Source organism: Anopheles ziemanni, chromosome 3 (genome assembly GCF_943734765.1).
Source record: "Anopheles ziemanni chromosome 3, idAnoZiCoDA_A2_x.2, whole genome shotgun sequence".
Lineage (NCBI taxonomy): Eukaryota > Metazoa > Arthropoda > Insecta > Diptera > Culicidae > Anopheles > Anopheles ziemanni.
Genome location: NC_080706.1, coordinates 34,363,364 through 34,385,407, shown reverse-complemented (window position 1 = coordinate 34,385,407; position 22,044 = coordinate 34,363,364). Strand labels below are relative to the sequence as shown.

At 47.4% G+C, this 22,044-nt stretch overlaps 4 protein-coding genes across 4 annotated transcripts; 2 read left to right on the top strand and 2 right to left on the bottom strand.

Annotated features, from left to right (window-relative positions):
* Positions 1-2,955, bottom strand: LOC131286698 (uncharacterized). Its single transcript, XM_058315687.1, has 4 exons — positions 787-2,955; positions 631-701; positions 434-562; positions 1-310 (listed from the first exon to the last, which is right to left on the bottom strand). Exons 1-4 carry the CDS (start codon positions 2,756-2,758, stop codon positions 110-112), a joined length of 2,373 nt encoding a protein of 790 aa, XP_058171670.1. The 5' UTR covers positions 2,759-2,955; the 3' UTR covers positions 1-109.
* A 488-nt stretch (positions 2,956-3,443) lies between these two features.
* Positions 3,444-9,884, top strand: LOC131289920 (attractin). The gene is made up of 6 exons (XM_058319268.1): positions 3,444-4,303; positions 5,528-8,698; positions 8,788-8,914; positions 9,050-9,136; positions 9,209-9,290; positions 9,372-9,884. The coding sequence occupies exons 1-6, from the start codon at positions 3,993-3,995 to the stop codon at positions 9,524-9,526; spliced, it is 3,933 nt and encodes a 1,310-aa protein (XP_058175251.1). The 5' UTR covers positions 3,444-3,992; the 3' UTR covers positions 9,527-9,884.
* Positions 9,885-12,861: 2,977 nt separating this feature from the next.
* On the bottom strand, positions 12,862-14,099 carry LOC131287270 (charged multivesicular body protein 3). The gene is made up of 2 exons (XM_058316304.1): positions 14,030-14,099; positions 12,862-13,782 (listed from the first exon to the last, which is right to left on the bottom strand). Exons 1-2 carry the CDS (start codon positions 14,072-14,074, stop codon positions 13,165-13,167), a joined length of 663 nt encoding a protein of 220 aa, XP_058172287.1. The 5' UTR covers positions 14,075-14,099; the 3' UTR covers positions 12,862-13,164.
* A 505-nt stretch (positions 14,100-14,604) lies between these two features.
* LOC131286628 (ATP-dependent RNA helicase SUV3 homolog, mitochondrial) lies at positions 14,605-17,192 on the top strand. Its single transcript, XM_058315610.1, has 3 exons — positions 14,605-14,994; positions 15,071-15,574; positions 15,643-17,192. Exons 1-3 carry the CDS (start codon positions 14,685-14,687, stop codon positions 17,166-17,168), a joined length of 2,340 nt encoding a protein of 779 aa, XP_058171593.1. The 5' UTR covers positions 14,605-14,684; the 3' UTR covers positions 17,169-17,192.
* The last annotated feature ends 4,852 nt before the right edge of the window (positions 17,193-22,044 follow it).

Sequence of the window (22,044 nt, the reverse complement as noted above, 5' to 3'; positions counted from 1 at the left end):
TGAAATGCCCTTCCAGCATGGCGTTTGGAGGAACGGCGCGTAAGAGGTTTTCTTTGTACCTGCTCCTTCACACGGATTCCATCGAACGCACGCGACGATTCGCACTCGATCAACGGTTCGCTAGCATTACCGGCGCGACACCCGCCGTTGATGGCAGCCCGTAGCCCATCAGCGCGTTCGCCATCGGAGTGCCTGACGCGGAACCCTCGCCGGCCATCAGTTTCCGTTTTGCGATGGCTTTCTTAACGTACGCCGTTATGAGGGCCTCTATTTTAACCGGATTTATTTCACCCGAACGGCTGTGACAGATCTGTTTGAGAATGTAAGAGAGGAAAAAAAAAACATGTTTTAGGCCAACCACAATGCAATAGATTATTAGAATCGTTTGTCCTAGAGAGATATGCAGAACTTTTCATCGTTCGAGTTTGCGTACCTTGGGAATTGATTTCCTCATAATTTCCTTGTACTCATCCTTGTCGATACGTTTTTTGTTAAAGTGTGGTTTCAGGCAATGCTTGACCTCTTCAACTATCCTTTCTTGTCGTTGAAGTTTTTGCACCAGCTGCAGAAGAATATGGTGCATTTAATGGCTTGTAAGAGTTACCATGGCGACCAATTGATTATATTTACCTTCTCCTTAACCTGCAGGTCAACCGCGGAGTCCGGTATTTCATCGAGCATTTCAAGTGTCATTTTATGAGCTGAAAAATGAAAAGAGGAAATTGCACAACACATTATTGCAAGGCGACGATCTGACGAAGTTCTTTTCTTTTTTTCAAAACTTACGTTTATACATTTCATCCACCGCTATAACCGATCGATGCTGGAAGCTTTTCCGGAGATCACCATACAACGTTTTCGGATCATTGCCGAACACCTTCCGCACGTTGTCCACCGTCAGCGCAATCGTTTGCGTTTCGCCGTTCCGTTCCGGGTTCGGTGGTTCAAACATTTGCTCGTCGCAATCGCTCGATCGTGGTGAGTAGGGCGAAATGTCCCCATCGTTCAGTTCGTCCTCGAACGGAGCGCCACCGCTTGCCGTCGCTCCACCACTGGTCGTACCTCCTCCTCCCAACGTGCCGGTGTTATTTTTAGCTGCCCCGGAATGTGACCGCGATTCACGGGTGGCGCTAGACTGGAGCAGTTTTTTAGGCATCGATTTGATGATCGCTTTCATCGGCGACTGGTGGTGGTGGCGGTAATATTGCAACGTTGGGTGTGTTGTCATCCTCGATGGACTGGCGAGGACGTCCAGCTTGTCGAACGGAGACTCCGGGTGCAGATCGAGGATGCTGTCATCGTTCGCAAAGCCGGCGGATTCACTGGCATGATCAGATGGACCAAGTGGTACGCCGTGACCGTGATGGTGATGGTGGTGGCCATGATGGTGATGATGGTGACCGTGAGGGTGGTGGAGAAATTCATTTTTGGCCTCCTTTGATAAGCTGAGTGACGATATGCTGCCTATATCATGCCTCGAAATTCCCGTGCTGGGGGACGATTTTGTGGGCTCGAACGGATCGTAAGAGTCGGGTGACTTGGGCGCCGGCTCAGGTGGAGTGTTCGGCCCACGATTGTTCAAATCTGTCTCGGTAGCCTGTGGCTCCTCCTTGCCAGCACGCTGCGCCTTTTTACCTTCCTCATCGCTCAGAACGATCACCTCCTTCGGGCTGGATATTACCTGTCCGGAAGGCGATCGCTCAAGATCAATCACCATCACAGGTTTGACCCCAGGATCAAGCTTCTTTTTCTTGGGATGCGGTTGGCTTTGAGGGGATTGATGGGTTGATGGCTGAGGCTGTTGTTGGGCCGCATTCGGTCCCTGCTCCTGATCCTGTTGCGTTGGTGTTGGCTTGCGAATATCGCACTTTTGATCCGCGGTCGCCGTATCATGGTCATGACTCGGGCTCGTAGTACCCTTTCGGGGACTTCGTTTTGTTTCTTCGAGCGAAAGTTCCTCTTTGGTGACGACGGTAAGCTTCTCCCGGTGCTTCTCACGCTTTGTCTTCTTCCGTTTGCTTTTTTTGTGCCTGTCGCTGCGCTCCTTGCCATTGTCATTATCGATAAAACTAACGCTGACCAGAATGTTCTGTCCGGAGGCAAATATTTCTTTCGACTGTGCCACTTCACGGTCCGGTGGACAGATGCGTTCCTCGAGGATCTCCTTCTGACGGCGCCGTTCCCTTTTCGCCCGCTTACGTTCCCGTTCCTTGGCCTTTTCTTTTTTTCGTTTGTCTTTCTTACGCTTCTTATGCTTCAGCACCGGCGGAGGGGCAATCGAAAGGTCCATCGACGACCCATCCGAGAGCTCCTGTTCCATTGAGTGGATATCATCGTCCGTCAGATCTTCGTAAACAGGGCTACCGTAAGCTTCACTCGCTCGAACCGTACCAAAACAACTGCTTCCGGAGCTTATTTCGCTCAGTACGGATGATAAACTGCGGTCTCGGCTGAACGACCGCTGGGATCGGGATCGTTCTCGGCGGTATCGTTCCCGTGACTCCCGATCCACCGACAACGGCAGCATATCTTCGCGCTGCGTCAATAACAATCTGTCGTCCGGCGAAACGGCGCGGCTTCGTCGTTCGTGTCCATAGTAAGAATTGGCATTGTAAGCGGGGGGTTGACTTGGGTTTGGATATTCTCGGAACTGTGGGAAACTGTGGCCACCGCGTCGCCCACGCTGGTAGGGGTATCCAAACATACGCTGATGAAACTCCCCTCTGCCGCTTGAACGCGAATATCGCGTTATACGCATCCTGCCCGAATGTTTACAACTTTCCGATTGCACTCTACACAAAACGTTTCTCACGCAATAGCCGAAACGCGACTTCGCGACGATAAGTAGATTTTACAAAAAGTATTGTTTGGAAGGACGCTTTTCCAAAGTAACAATGTATCTAGAACTTTACGACACTTTTAAAATTTTCGATTTGCGACTCGATCTTGACAAATTTGCTTCTTATTGTTTGCTTTCTTCTTCGTCCCAAATATATCTGACGTTGCTTCGAGAATGACAGCTCGCTGTCAACTTTCTTTTTGCTTTCAAAGGTTTCTACATCTCTCAGTTATTATTATTTTTTTGTAAATACTTAGAAACATGGAAAAACCTTCGTCGTGCATAGTAGGTTGTATTAAAAAGAGCTTTAATTTGAGGGGTCTGTGGCTCAAATCGGTCCAGGAACTAGAAATTCCGAATTGTGACCAAGGTGCTTGCAACTTTTTGTTTTGGTAAATGTTTTTGTCTTGCTGACAACCAGCACTGTCAGTTTCGTCAAAACTCTCCGTTGTCAAAAAGGGAAAAGTCGTGAAGAAAGAAACGAATTAAAAAGAGAAGGAAATCCACTTCAGCCGAATAATAAATCGCATCCTAAAACGTCGCGAAATAGTTCGTTCGTTCGTTGGTGTACGACCCAGCTGTGTGCGCCTGGCACAATGTGAGATATCCACCAGGCTGGCCACAATGGACGGGAAGCTAGAAGCGCAGTGAATCCTCTGCATTCACATTCCCTGTGCAAAAAGACTGAGATTTCCAGTGTTCGATCGTGTGTTGGGTAGTGGAACGGACGGAGTCTTCTTCGCCCTTTCGCCTGCTGGTGCTACTATTGGCATTAAGTGCGGCAGTGTTAGTATGGTGCATTGTGTACGATTCGGGAAGTGGAATCCCGTCGTCGATATAGCAGATAGAGCGACGTCCGAGCCTCGAAAAGTGCCACAAACAGTCCTCTGAGCGCAGGCACACGGTCGCCTCTTTTTGTTTTGAAACCTATTAGGTTCCGGACAACCTCGAGCAGAGGGGGCTCTGCTGTGCGTGTTCGGTCGTGTGCAGCGACAGTGTGCCATACGGTGGCACAGACGATCCGTGTTCGAGTGTTTGTGGCGTTGTTTCGTGTCCGGGAGTAGGTGCACGGCGAGTGCTGCGACCACCGGAGATCCGTCGGACGAATCTCGGTCGAAAGTGGAGTGGTCTTCCGGGAACGCAGCGAAGCGGAATGCCGCTCGAATATCTGCAAATGTTTGTTTATCTGCTGCACAAATCCAAGTATAGAAGAAAATGTACCATTGCGCCGTCGGTCGGGACGGTTGAATTGGGCCGTCTCTTGCTGGTGCTGCTAGCCTTTTCCTGTCACCTCGGCACGACGGTCGTATCGAGCCATGGGGTGCTGGCCGGTGGCTCGACCGAAATCAATGGCAAGTGCGCGGAGGTACGCTGCATGAACGGGGGTGTCTGCAAAAATGGAACCTGCGTCTGCCCGGACGGCTGGCAGGGTTCCGAGTGCCAGTTCTGTGGCGGTAAAGTTAGGTAAGTTTAGCAAAACCTGTTCCGCATGAAGCACCCGTGGAGTGCCTCCGGTAGTAGCCCCGTCCCAGTGACCTGTATTCGAAACGGCATCGAACGAACGCATGAAGCAGGCAGTTTCCGATGTCACTGCAATTGCTTAATCTGATTATAGAAGTTGGCCGTGGTAAAGCGTGCACGAACAAAACAAAAATCACGAGCATCCAAGGATCCTACGCGATTGCATGTATTGATTTGTAAATGTTTTTTGTTGTTCTACAATGCATCATTTGCTACATTTTAAACAGCTGTTATGAACTTGTTTTATTTGTTTGCCTACTGCAATTGTCGGCGGTACGATGACGAATGCTTCCAGTTTCAACCACTCCAGTTACGCATAAAAAAGAGAAACGGAATTACATTCAATGGTCACCTCCTTTCGTTGGCCATTCATACGTTCTCATGCTACGCTCCAGCCATTCGGGTGCTGCGTCGGGCGAACTTTAAAATTGGCCCCAAATTAGGTTGTGTAGAGTTCTCCTCCTTCTCGCAATAGCTTTTTTTTCTATTCGTTATATATTTTTTGTTTCCGGTGGATCCGATTTACGTGCGGATCATCATGAAGAATGCGTCTTATCGTAGCGCCCGCCTCCCTCTCCAGCACTGAACTTGTGCCGTTGAAATTACGCCGAAAGTTTGGGGCCCTCGTTTCATCTCTTTATCTCCCCGCGTTTCTTATTATTTGTGAATAACGGCGCACAAGACGCCAAAAAGGCTATGTCTACGCTGTTCCGCTATTGCCAACAAGGTGATATGATATCAGCATGATGTAGATCGTTGCGTGTGGCCAGCAAGCGCCGGGCAATGAGAAAAACAATCTGACTTCACTGTGGGTGTCCGATTGTGATAATTATGTCTAGCATTTATGACCTATATATGCAGATGGAGGGTAGGAGGAAGACCATAAGAGTGTTTAACCACTTGGGAAACGGAAAACGGACAACTACGCTCCGTTCGGGGAGAGACTGACCGACCCAACAGATAGTAAATATGCTAATGCCTCCCGAATCGTTTTCTCGGAATTGTTGTTCATGTATGTTCCTCTACCTTTCTAATGTATACAACATGTTTTTCCTTGCCAATAAGCAAATTTGTTTTGTTTATCATCAAGAAATTGTCTTTTGATGAACAATAAAATTCCGACAGAATCGATCTATAAAATGGAATATTTTCTTTATTGTATTTTAGACTGACGGAACCATCGGGTAGCATCCACGATGGGCTCGGAAACTATTCGATCGGTGTGAAATGCAGCTGGCTGATCGATGCCCGGGACCACAACAGCGTTGCCGACAAGGTGACCAATGGGCCCGTCCGCCCCTCGGTCATACGGCTGCATCTGGAGGAGTTTGCCACCGAGTGCGGCTGGGACCACCTGTACGTGTACGACGGTGATTCCGTCGAATCCCCACTGCTGGCCGTGTTCAGCGGGCTGATGTACCGGAAGAACTTTACCATCCGCCGAATACCGGAAGTTTTCGCCCACTCGGGGTCGGCGCTGCTGCATTTCTTCAGCGACGATGCGTACAATATGTCCGGCTTCAACATCTCGTATCAGGTGAATGCGTGCCCCACAAACGACTCGTCGCTCAACTGTTCCGGCAACGGTGACTGCTGGAACGGGGAGTGCAACTGCACGGCCGGGTTCACTGGGCCGGCCTGCAATATTCCGCGCTGCCCGCGCTTCTGCTCGGCACATCTAGGGCGCGGCGTGTGCGACAAGGTGCAGCAGCGGTGCATCTGTACCCCGGGCTACACCGGGAACGACTGTTCGCAGGAGGTAGCCCTCGGTACCTGGACGGCGATCGATGCCGGCGAAACGGAGGGCTTCACGCCGCCCGGTAGCGCCTCACACGTGGCCGCCGTCTTCCGCGACACGCTGTACGTGATCGCGGGCGAGAGCTACGGCAAGGCGGAGGCCCTGCTGTACATGTACGACTTCAACGGCAAGGTGTGGGAGACGGCTCACACGGAGAGCAAGCCGACACCCGAGATGCGGTACGGAGCGTCGACGGTGATCTTTGGCGATAAGATTTTCATGTATGGCGGCGTCATTGAGGGCCGAGGTGTGTGTGGGGAGCTGTGGGCGTTCGATGTGAGTGCGAAGGTGTGGGAAAACATCACCGTCAAGTCGGAGCAGTGCAACGATACGTACGAAATGTGTGGCCCGTTGCGTTCGGCGGGTCACACGGCCACGCTGGTGACGAACTACGACCAGGCTGGCGGTGGTGGCAAGAAGGCACTGACTGGCGGTGGCGGCAGTGCGCAGAAGATGGTGGTGATATTTGGCCACTCGCCGCAGTTCGGCTACCTCAACACGGTGCAGGAGTTTAACTTTGGGACGCGCGAGTGGAAAATCGTCCAGACGCGCGGCTACCCGGTGAAGGGAGGCTATGGTCACTCGGCCGCCTATGATCCGTTGCGCGAGCGAATCTACGTGTACGGCGGCATCGTCTCGGAGAGCGACAGTTCGCAGTTGCTAAGCAACAAGCTGTTCAGCTACGAACCGCACAGCCGCCTGTGGAAGTTGCTGGAGAAGGCACCGACGGCGCGGTTCCTGCACACGGCCAACTTTGTCACGCCCGGCCTGATGATGGTGTTCGGTGGCAACACGCACAACGACACATCGCACAGCTTCGGTGCGAAGTGCTACTCGCGCGACCTCATGGTGTACGACGTGGTGTGCGACTCGTGGCACACGCAGCCGATGCCCGAGGACTTGTACGCCGATTTGGCCCGCTTCGGCCACTCGGCGGTCGTGTTTGAGAGTTCGCTCTACATCTACGGCGGGTTCGATGGGCAGATGATCAACGACATGCTCAAGTTTACGCCGGGCGACTGCCGGGCGTTCAATCGGTCCGAGCAGTGTCTGAATGCGCGCCCGGGCGTGAAGTGCGTCTGGGACATTCAGAAGAGCAAGTGCCTGCCGGCTGCGAGCGTTGATCGCGAGAGCCTGTTCGATCGCGACCAGGAGAGCTTCGAGGTGTGCCCGAAGGAGAGCCGACTGGTGCTGACGCAGCAGGTGCTAATGGACTACGAGCTGTGCAGCCAGCTGACGACGTGCCAGGCGTGCGTGTCGACCGCGTACGGGTGCATGTTCTGCGGCATTGGCAATGGGAAGGGTATCTGCGTGAAGGAAAAGTGCCCGGACGTATCGTATACGTTCCGGGCCGACTTCTACCCCACCAAGGCGCTCAAGGACTGCCCAGTAAATGATCCTTGCGCGCAGCTGCACGGCTGCCATGCCTGCACGGCCTTCAGCGTGTGCCACTGGGACTACGAGCACAGCAAGTGCCAGTACAGTGGCAACAAGTCGGGGGACGCGCTGAACGACGCCTGCCCGCCGGCCTGCTCCGGGCTGACCTCGTGCGGCAACTGCACGCAGGAGGAGTGCATCTGGTGCCAGAACGAGCAGCGCTGCGTGGATAAGAATGCCTACACGGCCAGTTTCCCGTACGGCCAGTGCCGCGAGTGGACGACGGGCTCGAACAAGTGTCGGGCGGCATCGAGCGGCAAGAGCCAGTGCGGCTTCTATCGGACGTGCGCCCAATGCCGGGACGATCCGGCATGCGGATGGTGTGACGATGGGTCCATGACGGGCCTGGGTCGCTGTTTGCCGGGCGGGGACAGTGGTGCACACGACGAGGAGGACTGCCCGGCGCAACGGTGGCACTTTACGCACTGCCCAAGCTGCCAGTGCAACGGTCACAGTACCTGCCCCGACTCGAAGACGTGCACTCAGCCGTGCAAGGATTTGACGGTGGGCGCCAACTGCGACAAGTGCAAGCCCGGCTACTGGGGCAACCCGGTCAATGGGGGCGTCTGTCAGAAGTGCGAGTGCAACGGGCAGGCGCAGTACTGCCACAGCGAGACGGGCAAGTGCTTCTGCAGCACCAAAGGGCTGGCCGGAGACCACTGCGAGAAGTGTGACGCGACGAACCACTACCATGGCGACCCGAGCCGCGGCTCGTGCTACTACGATCTCACGATCGACTACCAGTTCACGTTCAACCTGTCGAAGAAGGAGGACCGGCACTTCACGCAGATCAACTTCCGCAACTCGCCCGTCAAGCCGGACATCGATGCCGACTTCAGCATCACGTGCAGCGTGGCGGCCCGCATGAACATCACCATCCGCACGGCGGGTGGCATCGAGAAGCCCCTGTTTGCGGGCGTCAACTGTTCCACCTTCCGCTATCGCTTCTCGAAGGCCGAGCACCACTTCGGCATCGAGGACAACATCACTCTCACCACGTTCTACGTGTACGTGTACGACTTCCAGCCGCCGCTCTGGATACAGATCGCCTTCTCACAGTATCCGAAGCTGAATCTGCAACAGTTTTTCATAACCTTCTCAACGTAAGAAAGCGAACCTATGGGGAGCGTTTCCGTATGTTCTTACATTATTAATTGTCTCTCTTCTTTTTGTCGATGTTCGCATTGTACAGATGCTTCCTTCTACTCCTCGTGATGGCGGCCATTCTATGGAAGATTAAGCAACATTACGACATGTTCCGACGCCGCCAGCGGCTGTTCGTCGAAATGGAACAGATGGCTTCGAGGCCATTTTCTCAGGTAAGCATCATGCGGAACTCATGGTTATGGATTTTGACTTACAAATAAACATATTTCGTTACCGCTTTACAATAATATTTCTTGTTTGTCCAATGAACCGAGCGAGATTAATTGATAATTCTTTTTGTTTTGTAGGTTCTGGTGGAGATCGAAAGCAGAGAGTACAACGAACTATCGCCCGCGGTAGAGAATATTACTGCCGCGCCACGAAAGCGTAAAAAGGTAAGAAACGGGTGCCAATGAGAAGGAAGCCTCATTTTACTAGGAAGCATTTAAATTACTGTTCTTTTGTAGGATTCACCAAGCCCTATCGCGCTTGAGCCCTGCGAAGGGAACAGGGCAGCTGTGCTCTCGCTTCTAGTCCGGCTCCCGACAGGTATGCCTTCCACCGTTTCTTTTTTTGCCATCTTGAAGTAAGACGGTTTCTAACCTTCTCTCCCCTCCACACATGCTTCAGGTGGCCTCCAACACTCTCCTCCTGGTCAATCGGCAGGTCTTGCCGTCGCAAGTGCATTAGTAACGTTAGGAAACCCACGACGCTCGTCGATAGAACATCCGAAGGAACCTAAGACTAAGCGTAAGCAGAGCCAACACCCAGATAGCTGTATATAAAACATATATTCAATAGCCTGTACATGCGTATGCGAGAACGAACGATTCCTTACCAACCCGAAACGCCAACACAGAACATCGGAACATGTAAAACATAGTAGGCTTTATAAGGTGCTTATACTGAGACAAAACAAAAATACACCCGGTCTGGGCAATGGATATTTCTAGTATGGCCGGTGGGAATGCAGGGTGGTTGGAAGAATGGGAAGTCGGCAAGAGGTGAAGCTTCGAGTAAGACACGCTCCCGATTGGAGTAACGTTGCAACAAACCGAACGAACCCAACTTGTGATGATGAATGATGCTTTGCCTTTGTTGAAGCATCCTAAATGCTAGAGAGGAAAGTGGAAAACATGCGGATTGTTGATTAACGTTGTCTACCAGAAGGTTACGGGCGGACAACTTGTGAGCATATACATATATACATATATATATACATAGAGTCTGAGACTAGCAACGTATCGGCAAAGATAAGCGATAACAATAATTCTAATGAGTAATTAATTATAAAGCTAATAATGGTAGCTGTAGGGCATGGCAAACTAAACCCGGAATGTGTCCAATTAGGAAACGTTACATCAAGACAGGCTTGTTTTATTTTTAACCTCTTTTTCGACCTCCGCTTTAACAAGCGATACCGAATCCTCTGCAAGACATCTACAATCCGTTTGCGGTGTATCTTATTTAGTTCCAAGAATCCATCATTTTCGCGCTCTCAAAATTCGCCTGTCTCTCACAGTAGTTCAAAGTGCGCGGCCGCGAAACTATCTATCGTTTTGCGCCCGTTAAAATCTCTTCATCTTCATCGACGTTCATCACATCATAATTATATCATCACATCGGTCAGGTCAGCTATCCCCAGTTTTAGCGTGTTGTGAAATGTATTAACAAAGTTTTGCGGGGGATCTCTGTTTTAACAAAGCGAAGAAAATTGGGAAGAAAAAACAAAATACGAATGTATATCATGCTATAATCATCCACTACCGGTTTCGGTTTTCTTGGGTTGAATGGATCTCGTGGAGAATTTCTGGTTTGTTACTTTACACATTGTGGCGTGTTAACCAGCACTAAGAACACCAAGTCCGATTGTCGGGTTTTGAAAACCGGTAGCTTGCGGAAGGCTATTTAAATTCATTATAATGCCCGCCGTAATTATTGCGTGCGTTTGCTTAGCGAAAGACGTGCAGAGGAAACCAATTTCTTCGTTGGAAGCCACCTCGTTATGTGTGTAAATATTTTGAAAGGCAATGATGAGGAACTGTAACATTCTTGCGCAAGCTGGAGACGAAAATGCATCTTAAATGTAATGTTAAAACAAAATGCATGAATTATTTAAGCTTGCAACGTAAGTTTGTGTGGTTTTTTTGGAGTCGAGAAAGATCATATCGTCGTGAAGCGCGGCCACACGTGGTACACAATAAATGCGAAGTGGTTCGTTTGTACTATCCTTTCTTTTGTTTTTTCGAATAATACTCATACAGCGGGCACGACGTGCTAGCAATACATCGCTTTTTCATTCATGTTATATGTTCAAATTAAATATATATGGCCGAACGGTTCGAAGCGAGCGCGATTTCCTTTACCATTTTGTGACCTCAATTCAAGCTCTTTAGCATGATTTCGATTTACACACATATAGGTAAATCATAAATGTTGTAACTCCTTTTTTACTCACTTCTTCCATGTTATGCACACCGACTGAAATGGAACTCACATTATACAGCAGCGTATAGATAATGAAAAGGAAAAAGAAGAGTTTGCATGAATCGAAGAGCTAAAGTGAGTGACGAAAAACATACACTAGAACAGAATAGTATAAGCCACCAAGGGTTAGATCGAGTCGGAAGGGACTATTAGAATGCCGAACACGAGAGGACACAATGTGATTTTTAGATATTTTTTAACCAAACAACCAAGCCTGTTATCTCATCATTTTCGGTGTGCGTTTGCTTTTCGTTTTCGAGTCCCGGTCTCACGTGTCGCAGTGTGATAAGGAACGGGAAGCTGGGAGGGGGATGACTAATGTGTAAAGCTCTAGACTGTTTTCCCCACAAATGATCTCGTTGGTGGTTTTCTTAGCCAGAGGTCCCTTGAAACCCCTTAAGCGCCCACGGTAGGATCACTCCGACTCCCCGTCATCGCATTGTGCTCCCATTGCGACACATTGCCGCTGAGCATGAAAAACCGAAATAAAAAAAAACAGATAAATATATATATATAGAGCAATAGGTTTCATCACTTTCTGTGTCGTGTTTTTTTTTTCATCAATGGTGTGTGCGAAAAAGGGTAGTTAGATGAGGACCGAAACAGGAAAGTGCCGGTTGAAAAGCGGTTTTAAAACATGATTAACTAAAGACAAGGGCATATAATGGGAGAAAACGTGAAGATATGAATCAAAATCAAAACTTTAACCGAAACGAGAAAGAGCAGGTAAATTCGCGAAGGCAGTAAGGTGAAGCTGTATCATTATAATCATCGCAACGAAGCAAAACAAACAATAAAGTTAAGGCCTTTAGCCTGTACAAACTCTCCCAATTTACGGAAACGGTATGGCTCCCTGCTCCCCGCACGGGCGGAAGTTAAAATCCAACAACAAAGGCAAGCGAAAAGAAAAACTACCTTAGGCTTTCCCTTCTCCGGTGGTAAGGCTTAGTGTGGCGTGCATTTCCTTTTGCAGAGACTGTGAAAATATGCATATTTGGTATAGGTACGTCTGTGTATCACTCTTTTTAGACAGAATATAAATGGGTGTAATTTCTCATACTTCGTTGTTAGGATTTGTGTTTGTATTTTGTATTCAATTGGAAAACCCGGACCGTGATACGGGAAAGGACAGAAGACGGGCCGGAACTGGAAGCAATAACCGTTAAGAGAGGAACATGAGGGTGTGGTATCATCGACATGGACAACATGGAAGATGCCACGTGGTGCCAACCGAGCTATAGGTAGCAAGTGCTAAGAGTTTTTAAACCACAAACAAACAGAATGAATGGCGTGACACGTGTTGTGTGTAGGGGAAATGAGTATACAACAAATATGGAGAAATACGAAAGTGAACAGTGTAGCAGGCACCGACCGGTGTACGGTTGTCGGGTTGCTAGGTAACACGGTAAACCCGGTGTAGGATGATCGGCCATCGCCTTTCTTTGAGCTATCTGGGAACCAGATGGTGCGATACAGTCTCGAACCAGGACATTCACATTTTCTCACTCAAAACATGCAAATAACGAACAAACGAAATCTAAGTATTTTATGGCATTTGTTGCAGTAATAAATAAAGAAAGAAACTGATACAAAATGCAGGTGGTGTCGATTGCATTGATTCGGGGGGGTGCAGATGGGGCGACACGTGTTTCGATCCTGAATACTCGGTTTTATTTACTTTCCATCCAAGCAGCAATTCGAACAACAGGTAAATAGAACAATTTTTGTTTTGTTTTGGTTCAACGTTATCTATATAGGAAGAAGGTCCTTGCAGGATATAAGTTTATTAATCTAGTTCGCTCACTTGAGAGTTGGGGGGTGACGGTGTTAATACAAATACAAATAAACGATTCACGAACAGTTAAGTGTTTAAGCAATACACATAAATTGGGCTCATTGTAGGAGGTGCCTATTTTTAACCGCTGCCGGTCACCTTTCACGAACGGAGTGCCTGCAATCGGTTTTGCATTTCCTTCATGTCCTCCTCTTCGTCCTCCTCTTCCTCGACCCGCGACGTCGATGGTTCCTCCTTCGTCGGGTTGGCGAGCGGTGTGGCCGGCGCCTCGCCGAGCTTGCCGGCCGTTATCTCCCACAGCACATTGTCGACCTCCTTCTGCGCCTCCTCCTCCATCTCTTCGACGTCCTCGAGCGATTCCATCGTCTCGTCGATCATCTCCTCGATGATGCCGGCCTTCATCATCTCCTTGGACATTTCGCGCATTGCCCCGGCTACCTCGGGCAGCTTCACCAGCGCCTGCATTGCCTGCATCACCTCGGTCGATTTGGCGAGCGAGCCCGCGACACGCACCGTGGCCAATTGGTTTTTCATCTGCAGCTGCACCGAGTTGATGTGTGCCTTGCTGGTGTAGATTTTATTGGTTGCCTTGCGTGATCGTATTAATTCCTTTGCCAGAATTGTGCAAACTTCTTTCTCGTTCTTTTTGGCCGCCTCTTTGAGGGACCGTTTGATTTTCTCCTCCTCGCGCTGGATGGATCGTATCTGTCGGTCGAGTGCGTATGATTCTTTGCGCAGCTTGGATGACCATTCTTGGACCTGAAAAAAAGAAGTTGAGTAAGATCGGAAGAGTTTTACCACTGTTGTGTAAACATATCCAACGGAACAAAAAAATCAAACGGGGAACTTCTGTGGTATAGTTTGAACAGATTATCAAGAACTGTAATGCATTTTGTTGATCTATCCACAAATCACTACCTGTTTAGAGGCTACCACAAGCAGTATAAAATAAAATCTTATTTACGTTTCGTTCGTTCGTCCCCTCACCAGTACATCACACACTCACCATATCTTTCGGGTTTCGTTCCTGCGATTTACCGAATAATCCCATACTGACGGATTGTACGATTGGAAAAAAATGATAACTTCACGGAGCACCAATCACAGATAGTGCTAAAGTTCAATAAATATAGTTTTATGAACTAAAATTTGCGTTTTTAATTTCTTTGACCTTCCGTTTTACAGCTTCTTCACAGCCAACTACCGATATTATTGTTTTGTTATGATTCATGTGAAAGAATGTTTAGAGTAGTCAGGTGTTGGCATTTGCAGGGATTTTGACATATCGCGGGTGGAGATTCGTTTGCCACAGGGTGGTTGTGGAAGAGATTTTTTGATTGGAAAGATATTTATGGATTTTTGGACTACCCAAAAAATGTGTAAAGTCGAATACAAAGGTGAGAAAGTTAAAACGGATTTTAGAAAAATTATTTAAACACAAGAAGCTGTTGATTTCCCTCCTTGCTTCTTAAGTACAATTTATGCCAACCTGCCAGTACGCCAGCCTTGGGCCGTTCTGTCAACACACGTGCAAACAGAAAGCTTGGGAAATCGCGTTTCGAATCAAACGTAGTGTTATGATATTTTAGCCGGCTCGCTTCTTGGTTTGAATTACACAATCGCGAGTGGAATAGATCATTAATGCGCCATACGGTTCTAAAATGTTGATAAACGGGCACCGACTGACGAGATGCTGTCGAACGTTGTTGAATTCTGTGCAGGTCGCACGCGGCACCATCGGTGTCCAGAGGATATTGCTGCCGGGCGGTACAAATGTGACGATTCCGTGCCGGGGGAAGAAAGATGAAACTCGCTTGTTTACCCCCATTCCCATCCGGCCAAACCCGGACGATATAAATGTCGGGGCCGAACTCACGGGCACACTCGACAAGGCGGAAATGTTGAAAGTGATACTGAAGTTTAGCAATCGTAAGGAAATCAAATTTCTCTGCCTCGAAAATGGTATCGACTGTAAGTTGCGAAATAGTTCTCCTTTCTGGGAGAAAAGTGATATGTTCAGCAGTGAAACATGTTTCCTTCTTTGCAGCCAACCTACAACAGCAAGCCTTTGTAAGCTTTCGAAAGTACTGCCTCGAAACGGACGCCCTGCCGGCCGATCTACACGTCGTGCTCAGCGACATCCTCCAAGGTGCGGGCCATGTGGATGACATATTTCCGTACTTTCTGCGGCACGTTAAACAAATCTTCCCCCACCTGGAGTGTATGGATGATTTGAAGAAAATCTCCGACCTCCGGCAGCCGGCCAATTGGTACCCGAGCGCGCGGGGCATGAACCGGAAGGTGATATTCCACTCCGGTCCGACCAACTCCGGCAAAACGTACCACGCCATGGAGCGCTTCCTAACGGCCAAATCGGGCGTTTACTGTGGCCCACTGAAGCTGCTTGCCAGCGAGGTGTACAACAAGAGCAACCAGCGGGGCACACCGTGCGATCTGGTGACGGGCGAGGAGCGAAAGTTTGCCAACCCGGAGGGTAAACCGTCGGCACACGTGGCCTGTACGGTCGAGATGACATCCATCAATACGCCTTGTGAGTGGCGGTCTGCGTTCGTCCCTTTTCGGTATTAGTTTAATAGAATCGGTTGCTTGTGGTTTCAGATGAAGTTGCGGTCATTGATGAAATTCAGCTGCTGAAAGACGTCGGACGCGGGTGGGCATGGACACGGGCGTTTCTGGGGCTAATGGCCGAGGAGATACACGTCTGTGGCGAACCGGGAACGGTTGATTTACTACAGAAGTTGTGCGAAACCACCCACGAATCGCTGGAAGTGCGGAACTACAAGCGTCTCACGCCGCTCCATATTGAAGACCAGGCGCTGCAGTCGCTGGACAACGTCCTCCCCGGAGATTGTATCGTTTGCTTCAGTAAAAACGATATCTACGCCGTTTCGCGCGAAATCGAGGCAAGGGGACGCGAGGTGGCCGTCATCTACGGTGGCCTTCCACCCGGCACCAAGCTGGCCCAGGCGGCCAAGTTTAATGATCCGGACAATAGCTGTAAGGTGCTGGTTGCGACCGATGCGATCGGCATGGGGCTGAATCTAAGCATTCGACGGGTCATCTTCTACTCGATGATTAAACCGACCATGAACCAAAAGGGCGAGAAGGAGATGGACACGATCTCGGTATCCGCGGCACTGCAGATCGCTGGCCGTGCCGGCCGGTATGGCATGAAGTGGGAGGAAGGCTACGTGACGACGTTCAAGGCGGAGGATTTGCCAACGTTGCGCAACATTTTGGCGCAAACACCGGAACCACTCGCACAGGCCGGCCTGCATCCAACCGCGGACATGATCGAGCTGTACGCGTACCATCTACCGAACGCGACGCTGAGCAACCTGATGGAAATCTTCGTGTCGCTCAGCACCGTGGACGACTCGCTGTACTTCATGTGCAATACGGAGGACTTTAAGTTCCTGGCCGAGACGATCCAGCACGTACCGCTGCCGCTGCGCGCGCGGTACATTTTCTGCTGCGCTCCGATCAACCGCAACATGCCGTTCGTGTGCTCGATGTTCCTCAAGTACGCACGGCGCTACAGCCGGAACGAGCCGGTCACGTTCGACTGGCTGTGCAATCAGTGCGGCTGGCCGTTCCAGCTGCCCCGTACCATCATCGATCTCGTACACCTCGAGGCGGTGTTCGACGTGCTCGATCTGTACCTCTGGCTAAGCTACCGCTTTCCGGATCTCTTCCCGGACGAGAAGCTGGTGCGGGACATCCAGCGTGAACTGGACGACATTATCCAGCAGGGTGTGTTCCAGATTACGAAGCTGTTGAAAAACTCCGAGACGGCCGTCTCGACCAACACCCCGGACGAGGACGCGTTCGTGATGCGACAGAAGAAGAGCAAGTACTACCGGGAAGGAGGGACACCCGGATCGGCCGGGGGTACAAGGGGTCGGTTAACCGAGCGGCTGTTGGCGCAGGGACTGCTGACACCGGCGATGCTGCAGGAACTGAAGCACGAGTGGGATCAGCAGGCGAAGCGGACAGGCCGGGGGTCGTCGACGGGTGGAAGCGCGGACGGTGATGCAGGTGATGATCCGTTCGACGGAGGAAAGAAGGGACCCGGGCGACGGAAAGGTGCGCCCAGTAGTGGTGGAGGACGGAAGATGAAATGAAAAGATAGAAGTAATAAAGTTTCGTTGGAGAAAGTGTAGCAACTGTAATCAGTTTCGTTTTGTAGATATATAATTCTTTAAAAGAAAATTAGTTTGGGATTGAGAAATGATTCAGTGCAAATATGGTTTAAATCTTCACTAGAAAAGAATTCGTCCGCGCATTCTGGTAAGTTTTGGTTTAATATAGCGTTGAGTAACATAACGTTGCAAATAATATGGGTTTTGCAGAGAAATATTTGCTTTAAAATTAATTTAAAAAAATATGATCCATGAAATATGTTTTAGTTTAATATTCCAGGCTTCATCTTAAGTTTACTTACACGTTCCTCGGTGCTTCCGAATAAAATTACTCAAACTCCGGTTCGATATGGCATTTGATTTTATTAATCAATTCGTAAAATGGTGTAACTGGTTTACATAAAGATAGTCATGTGTCTGTTCCGCGTGCGGAGACTGTGTGTTTCTTGTGATTATTTTAAACATTTTCTTTTCTACCTCTCCCATACAGTCATATGTAGCTCGAGCCTTTGTTTAGGCTCCTTGCGCCATACTTTCTCTCATCCACCATTCTGGGGAGCTACTCCGCTGTGGAGTGGTTTGAAATAAGTACTGTGCATTATACCACCATTTCCCGCCCATTTGTGCTGGCCACTCGACATTCTACTGAGACCGCAATGGCGTCTTGAACTAGCATTATACATTTATTCACTTCTTCGTCAACCAGCCCACCATAGCCGAAAAGCGCTGTGCATGCGTTTGTTCTGTAAACATTATATAACAGTTGGATTGTTGAGTTGTTTCTTTTTGTGTTTGTGTCTCCGAGCTGCGCAATAACCAGTTGGGTATATTATTCGGCTTAAAAGGGTATCGACAGTGCCGGCTACATTATCACTAGGAAGGTAAGGGAAGTAGCATGTGTTTCGTGAACTTGGTTTTTTTTACAAACAATTCTGAAAGGCTTATAGGGATCCCGGCCAAACTTTGGGATTTTTTATTTGTATGTGAGTTTATAATGTTACAACATTTTCCATACGATATACGAACAGATTGTTTAGCTAAAATTAGATTTTAAATCGACAAATTATTCAAAGTTGTACAGAAGTGTAGGTTGTAGTGTTTTTGATTTTTGAGTTTTTTTTTTATTTTCTTAGTGTTTCAATCAGAGTGTACATTGTTTGTAGTTGTTGCAACGGTCCATTGAAGTCTCTCAAGTTGATTGTATTAAAAATAATGCAAAACATATGACAAGCCAGTTAAGAATCAAATTAAAATAAAAAAATGAATAAAACACAAACACCTTTTGTGTAAGCTAGTAAAAGCGTTTAGTCAGTCAAAAGCTATCGTATCCCGTCCTGGGTCCTTCGTGGGTTTTTCTCCGCCCATGTCCCTCCCTCCCCGACACCAGCATATACGCAGTCTTCCCGTCGGCTGACGTACGATCGTCTTCGAAGATGGCGTCCCATCTGACCTCCGATCGTAGCCAGGACGGGATTCCCGTTGGCATTGGGGGCTATTTCGCGTAGTAGCGGAAGCGTGATATGCCACATGAAAGCGGGTTCGGAGTGATGAAATACTCCCACCATTAAATGAAGTGCGGGTGAAAAGTACAACCTACTAGGCGCCTCCACCAATGTCAACGTTTTTTTGTATCACGTCCGGTTGGATTCCATTTTGTGGCTAAATGTAAAGAGGGTTCGTGTAATGGGTGGATGTGTGTGGGTGTGTGTGCTTACTAGTACATATTTATGTATCAACAATAACTACGACGAGATCGGACGCGCCTTTTCTTTTCAAAACTAGACGCTAACGCACGGCATGTGGCCGTAAAGTTTGAATTGTTCTAATGTTGCTATGCTTTGAAAGATTAGCTCCTTTGCTTTTGCTGTACTAACTTTGTATGGTTTTGTGCTACTTTTGTTCGTCTGAGGTTTTTTCTTTGCTACTCTTCTCTGCTGCAAGTGCATTCAACCGCTTCGATTGCTTCGAAGCTGGGGCACATTCGATAATAAGGTATGTATATAATTTTTTCATTAACGCTAGAACACGTGATTTCCCCTTTTCCCGCCTCCTTTTCCGGAGAAGAACTTTTTACGAACGAACCACGCACACTATTCAGCCGTTTCCAGCCTGTGCTTATACATGTTTCCAGTGGATCCTTCGATCACGGATCTAGGGAGCGGGAACTAACCAACATAAAAGTCATGCATGGAAGCAACAACCTGCCTGCAGCTCAAATCCTTTTTTATCACTAGAGGGATTCGTCGTTACGCCGTTACTCTAAAGGTAGCTAATGTCGTTGTTTGTTTGAATGTTACCGTCTTTGCGTGAAATCAGGATCTATCATGTCCCTACCTACGACAGAACGAATACACGCGTATTAAGAGAGTATGCAAATAGTACGTGCAAATGCGTCTATTGAGTAGTAGAACGAATACAGCGAGAATAACGTGTTATGCCATCAAACATGTTTCAGAAAATCGAGCTGGATTATTTTGATAGTTTACCGGTTGAGTATTGGTTGATGAGTTTTGAGTGCTATAAATAGATGTGCTCTTTGCGAGCCTACTTTTAGAGGCTTTGTTTTTAAATTTTAATGTTTCTAGCCATTTCGCCTAATCATTTTGGAACTAGTGCAGTATTGGTTGGTAAAGCTCAATGCTCCCAAGGGATAGAACATTTAAAAAATACGCGATCCAAATGAAAATGTTTCTTCTGCTCCTGCAGCTAACGTTAAAGTGCGTTTACATCGTTATTCGATGGGGTGTGCTTTAAAAAATAACCTCTTTTTTCATTCCTTCTTTTCTTTGCCGTAACGTTGGTACGGGGGTTTTTTTTAAGTTTTTTTTTTTAATATTAATGTTTAGATTGCTTTTACGAACGTCATCATCTTCCACCGAAAGCTTCCCATTTTCCTACAAGTTACTTTATTTAGTTAAATAATAAGCCCACCCAGGACTTTAAGCGGCACGATCGTGCCACACCCTCGGCACGTCGGTTCGGGGGAAAATACAACGCTTACACTTTTCCTAAAAAGCGGAAATCCCGCCGGAGGTTTCCTAAACGAACGAATGCCTTGTACCTGTGGCATTATATATTACTACTACTAGTCATCTACTTTAGCTGTGCCTGCTTTCAATTGTTGTGTTTTTTTGCATTGTTTTTCGTTATTAAAATTCGATAACTTAACCTATCAGACCTTCGGTTCGGTAAAGGGGCGCTCTCAGGTTTTGTTGCAGGTTGTTTGATGGGTTGTTTCTTTTTTATTTTTAATCTCTTTTATAAAGTTTATCAGTTCAGTTCCGGTGCGGAAACGGGACAGTTGCGGAGTCAATGCTCATTCCGTGTGTGTCGGCCTGGCAGGAACACCGTAACCGGGTATTGATTGAGAAATTGGGCCATATATTCTACGATTTGGGAAACTGTTTGCTCAGTAAATGGTCAATAAATGTTAACAACGAAAAAGATAATTGTTGGAAAACTTATGTCACATTTAAACATTCCAATTATTTAAAAATAATTTCAATTTGCTCTTTAGTTGAGTTGTATATTATTAAAGGATTTGCTCGCCCAAACAAAACACACTGTGCACTTTTTATATGACATAACTAAAGTAATAGCCATCGTATGTTTCCTGTTAGAACGCCAAGAAAATAAACAGTATAATATATAAAATCCATCACATATAAAGCAACATCGAAATAGGTGTTTGATAGCCATCAGTAGAATAGTTGCAATGAGACATTGATTTAGGTACACAAAGCAGAGAAATTTTCTTTCCAGTGAGCACAATTAGACACGCACGCACATGTACACCAACAATTTGTCCGATCGGCAATTTAATTTGTGTAAACAACAACATCTAGAAGAAATGTGAAAGCTTTCGGATTCGCTACTTACCAGGCTTTGGACAGAAAACTTAAGAAGTAATTGAAATGACATGAAATAGTAAAAAGAAGTACATGAAATAAGGAACAGTTACTAGTTGAAATAGAACTTTGCGGTTCAGTAACGCTCCGATATTAAATATGTAATGAAACAAGAAAAAAAAACCAAACAAAGAGGTTTTACACAATTAGCTGTAATTTCACAATTTGAAAGAAAATTATCAACAATGAACCTGCAAGAAACATTCAAAAAACACAAAATATAATTTTCTCAAGAATATGATAATCATAAAACTGAACATTGCATAAACAACAAACACTGTTACAACGACAAAAACACACAGAGAAACATAAGGTTTAGCGGTACAAGGAACAATACACATATAAACACACAGAAGAAGAAGAAAAAACACATGTATACACGCAGTACGATGTTTGGTTAAGGATTTTGTTTCTCTGTTTTGTTAAATTTGGTTTTTCACTGTCTTGTTCAACTGTTGCGGGTTTTTTTGCTGTTTCACCTTTCTCCTTTTGACCACAGCGACACCACGTCCGGTCGCTCGGTTCTTACTACTATCATTTTCCATCGCATTGGTATTATTTCGACCCTTCCTCGAGTAGTGGATCTGAACTGCTTCCGTTTTCTATATTGCTGAAAAACTTCAATACCACTCTCTTCGTGATGTCGATTATGTTTTTTCCATCTTCGAATTCTACGGTCGATCTTTCTGTTATGGTTTACTTATTTGTTTTATTTCCGACTTTATGCAATGATGAGTATATATGGATAGCAACTGTCATCTTCAAACGCTAGGGGTTCATTTCGTTTAAGTAGTATGGTAGTAAGTTTCACACTTCAGAAAGGTTATACAATACGTCCGAAGAAAGTGGATGGTGGTGGTGAACTATTATTTTATGTTTTGTTTTCTCTTCTTACACCGTTCGTTCTGTGTTGTACCTTCACTGCTTTTTCCATCGTGTGGTTTTTTTCT

Excerpts from the sequence above, each read along its gene's own strand:
- LOC131289920 (XM_058319268.1), top strand. The coding sequence starts at position 3,993 with ATGCCGCTCGAATATCTGCAAATGTTTGTTTATCTGCTGCACAAATCC. Across the intron at positions 8,915-9,049 it reads CTTCGAGGCCATTTTCTCAG|GTTCTGGTGGAGATCGAAAG; the intron begins GTAAGCATCATG and ends TTTGTTTTGTAG. Across the intron at positions 9,291-9,371 it reads TCTAGTCCGGCTCCCGACAG|GTGGCCTCCAACACTCTCCT; the intron begins GTATGCCTTCCA and ends CACATGCTTCAG.
- LOC131286698 (XM_058315687.1), bottom strand. The coding sequence starts at position 2,758 with ATGCGTATAACGCGATATTCGCGTTCAAGCGGCAGAGGGGAGTTTCAT. Across the intron at positions 702-786 it reads GGTGGATGAAATGTATAAAC|CTCATAAAATGACACTTGAA; the intron begins GTAAGTTTTGAA and ends TTCATTTTTCAG. Across the intron at positions 563-630 it reads ACCTGCAGGTTAAGGAGAAG|CTGGTGCAAAAACTTCAACG; the intron begins GTAAATATAATC and ends ATTCTTCTGCAG.
- LOC131287270 (XM_058316304.1), bottom strand. The coding sequence starts at position 14,074 with ATGGGATTATTCGGTAAATCGCAGGAACGAAACCCGAAAGATATG. Across the intron at positions 13,783-14,029 it reads AACGAAACCCGAAAGATATG|GTCCAAGAATGGTCATCCAA; the intron begins GTGAGTGTGTGA and ends TCTTTTTTTCAG.
- LOC131286628 (XM_058315610.1), top strand. The coding sequence starts at position 14,685 with ATGTTGATAAACGGGCACCGACTGACGAGATGCTGTCGAACGTTGTTG. Across the intron at positions 14,995-15,070 it reads CCTCGAAAATGGTATCGACT|CCAACCTACAACAGCAAGCC; the intron begins GTAAGTTGCGAA and ends CCTTCTTTGCAG. Across the intron at positions 15,575-15,642 it reads GACATCCATCAATACGCCTT|ATGAAGTTGCGGTCATTGAT; the intron begins GTGAGTGGCGGT and ends TTGTGGTTTCAG.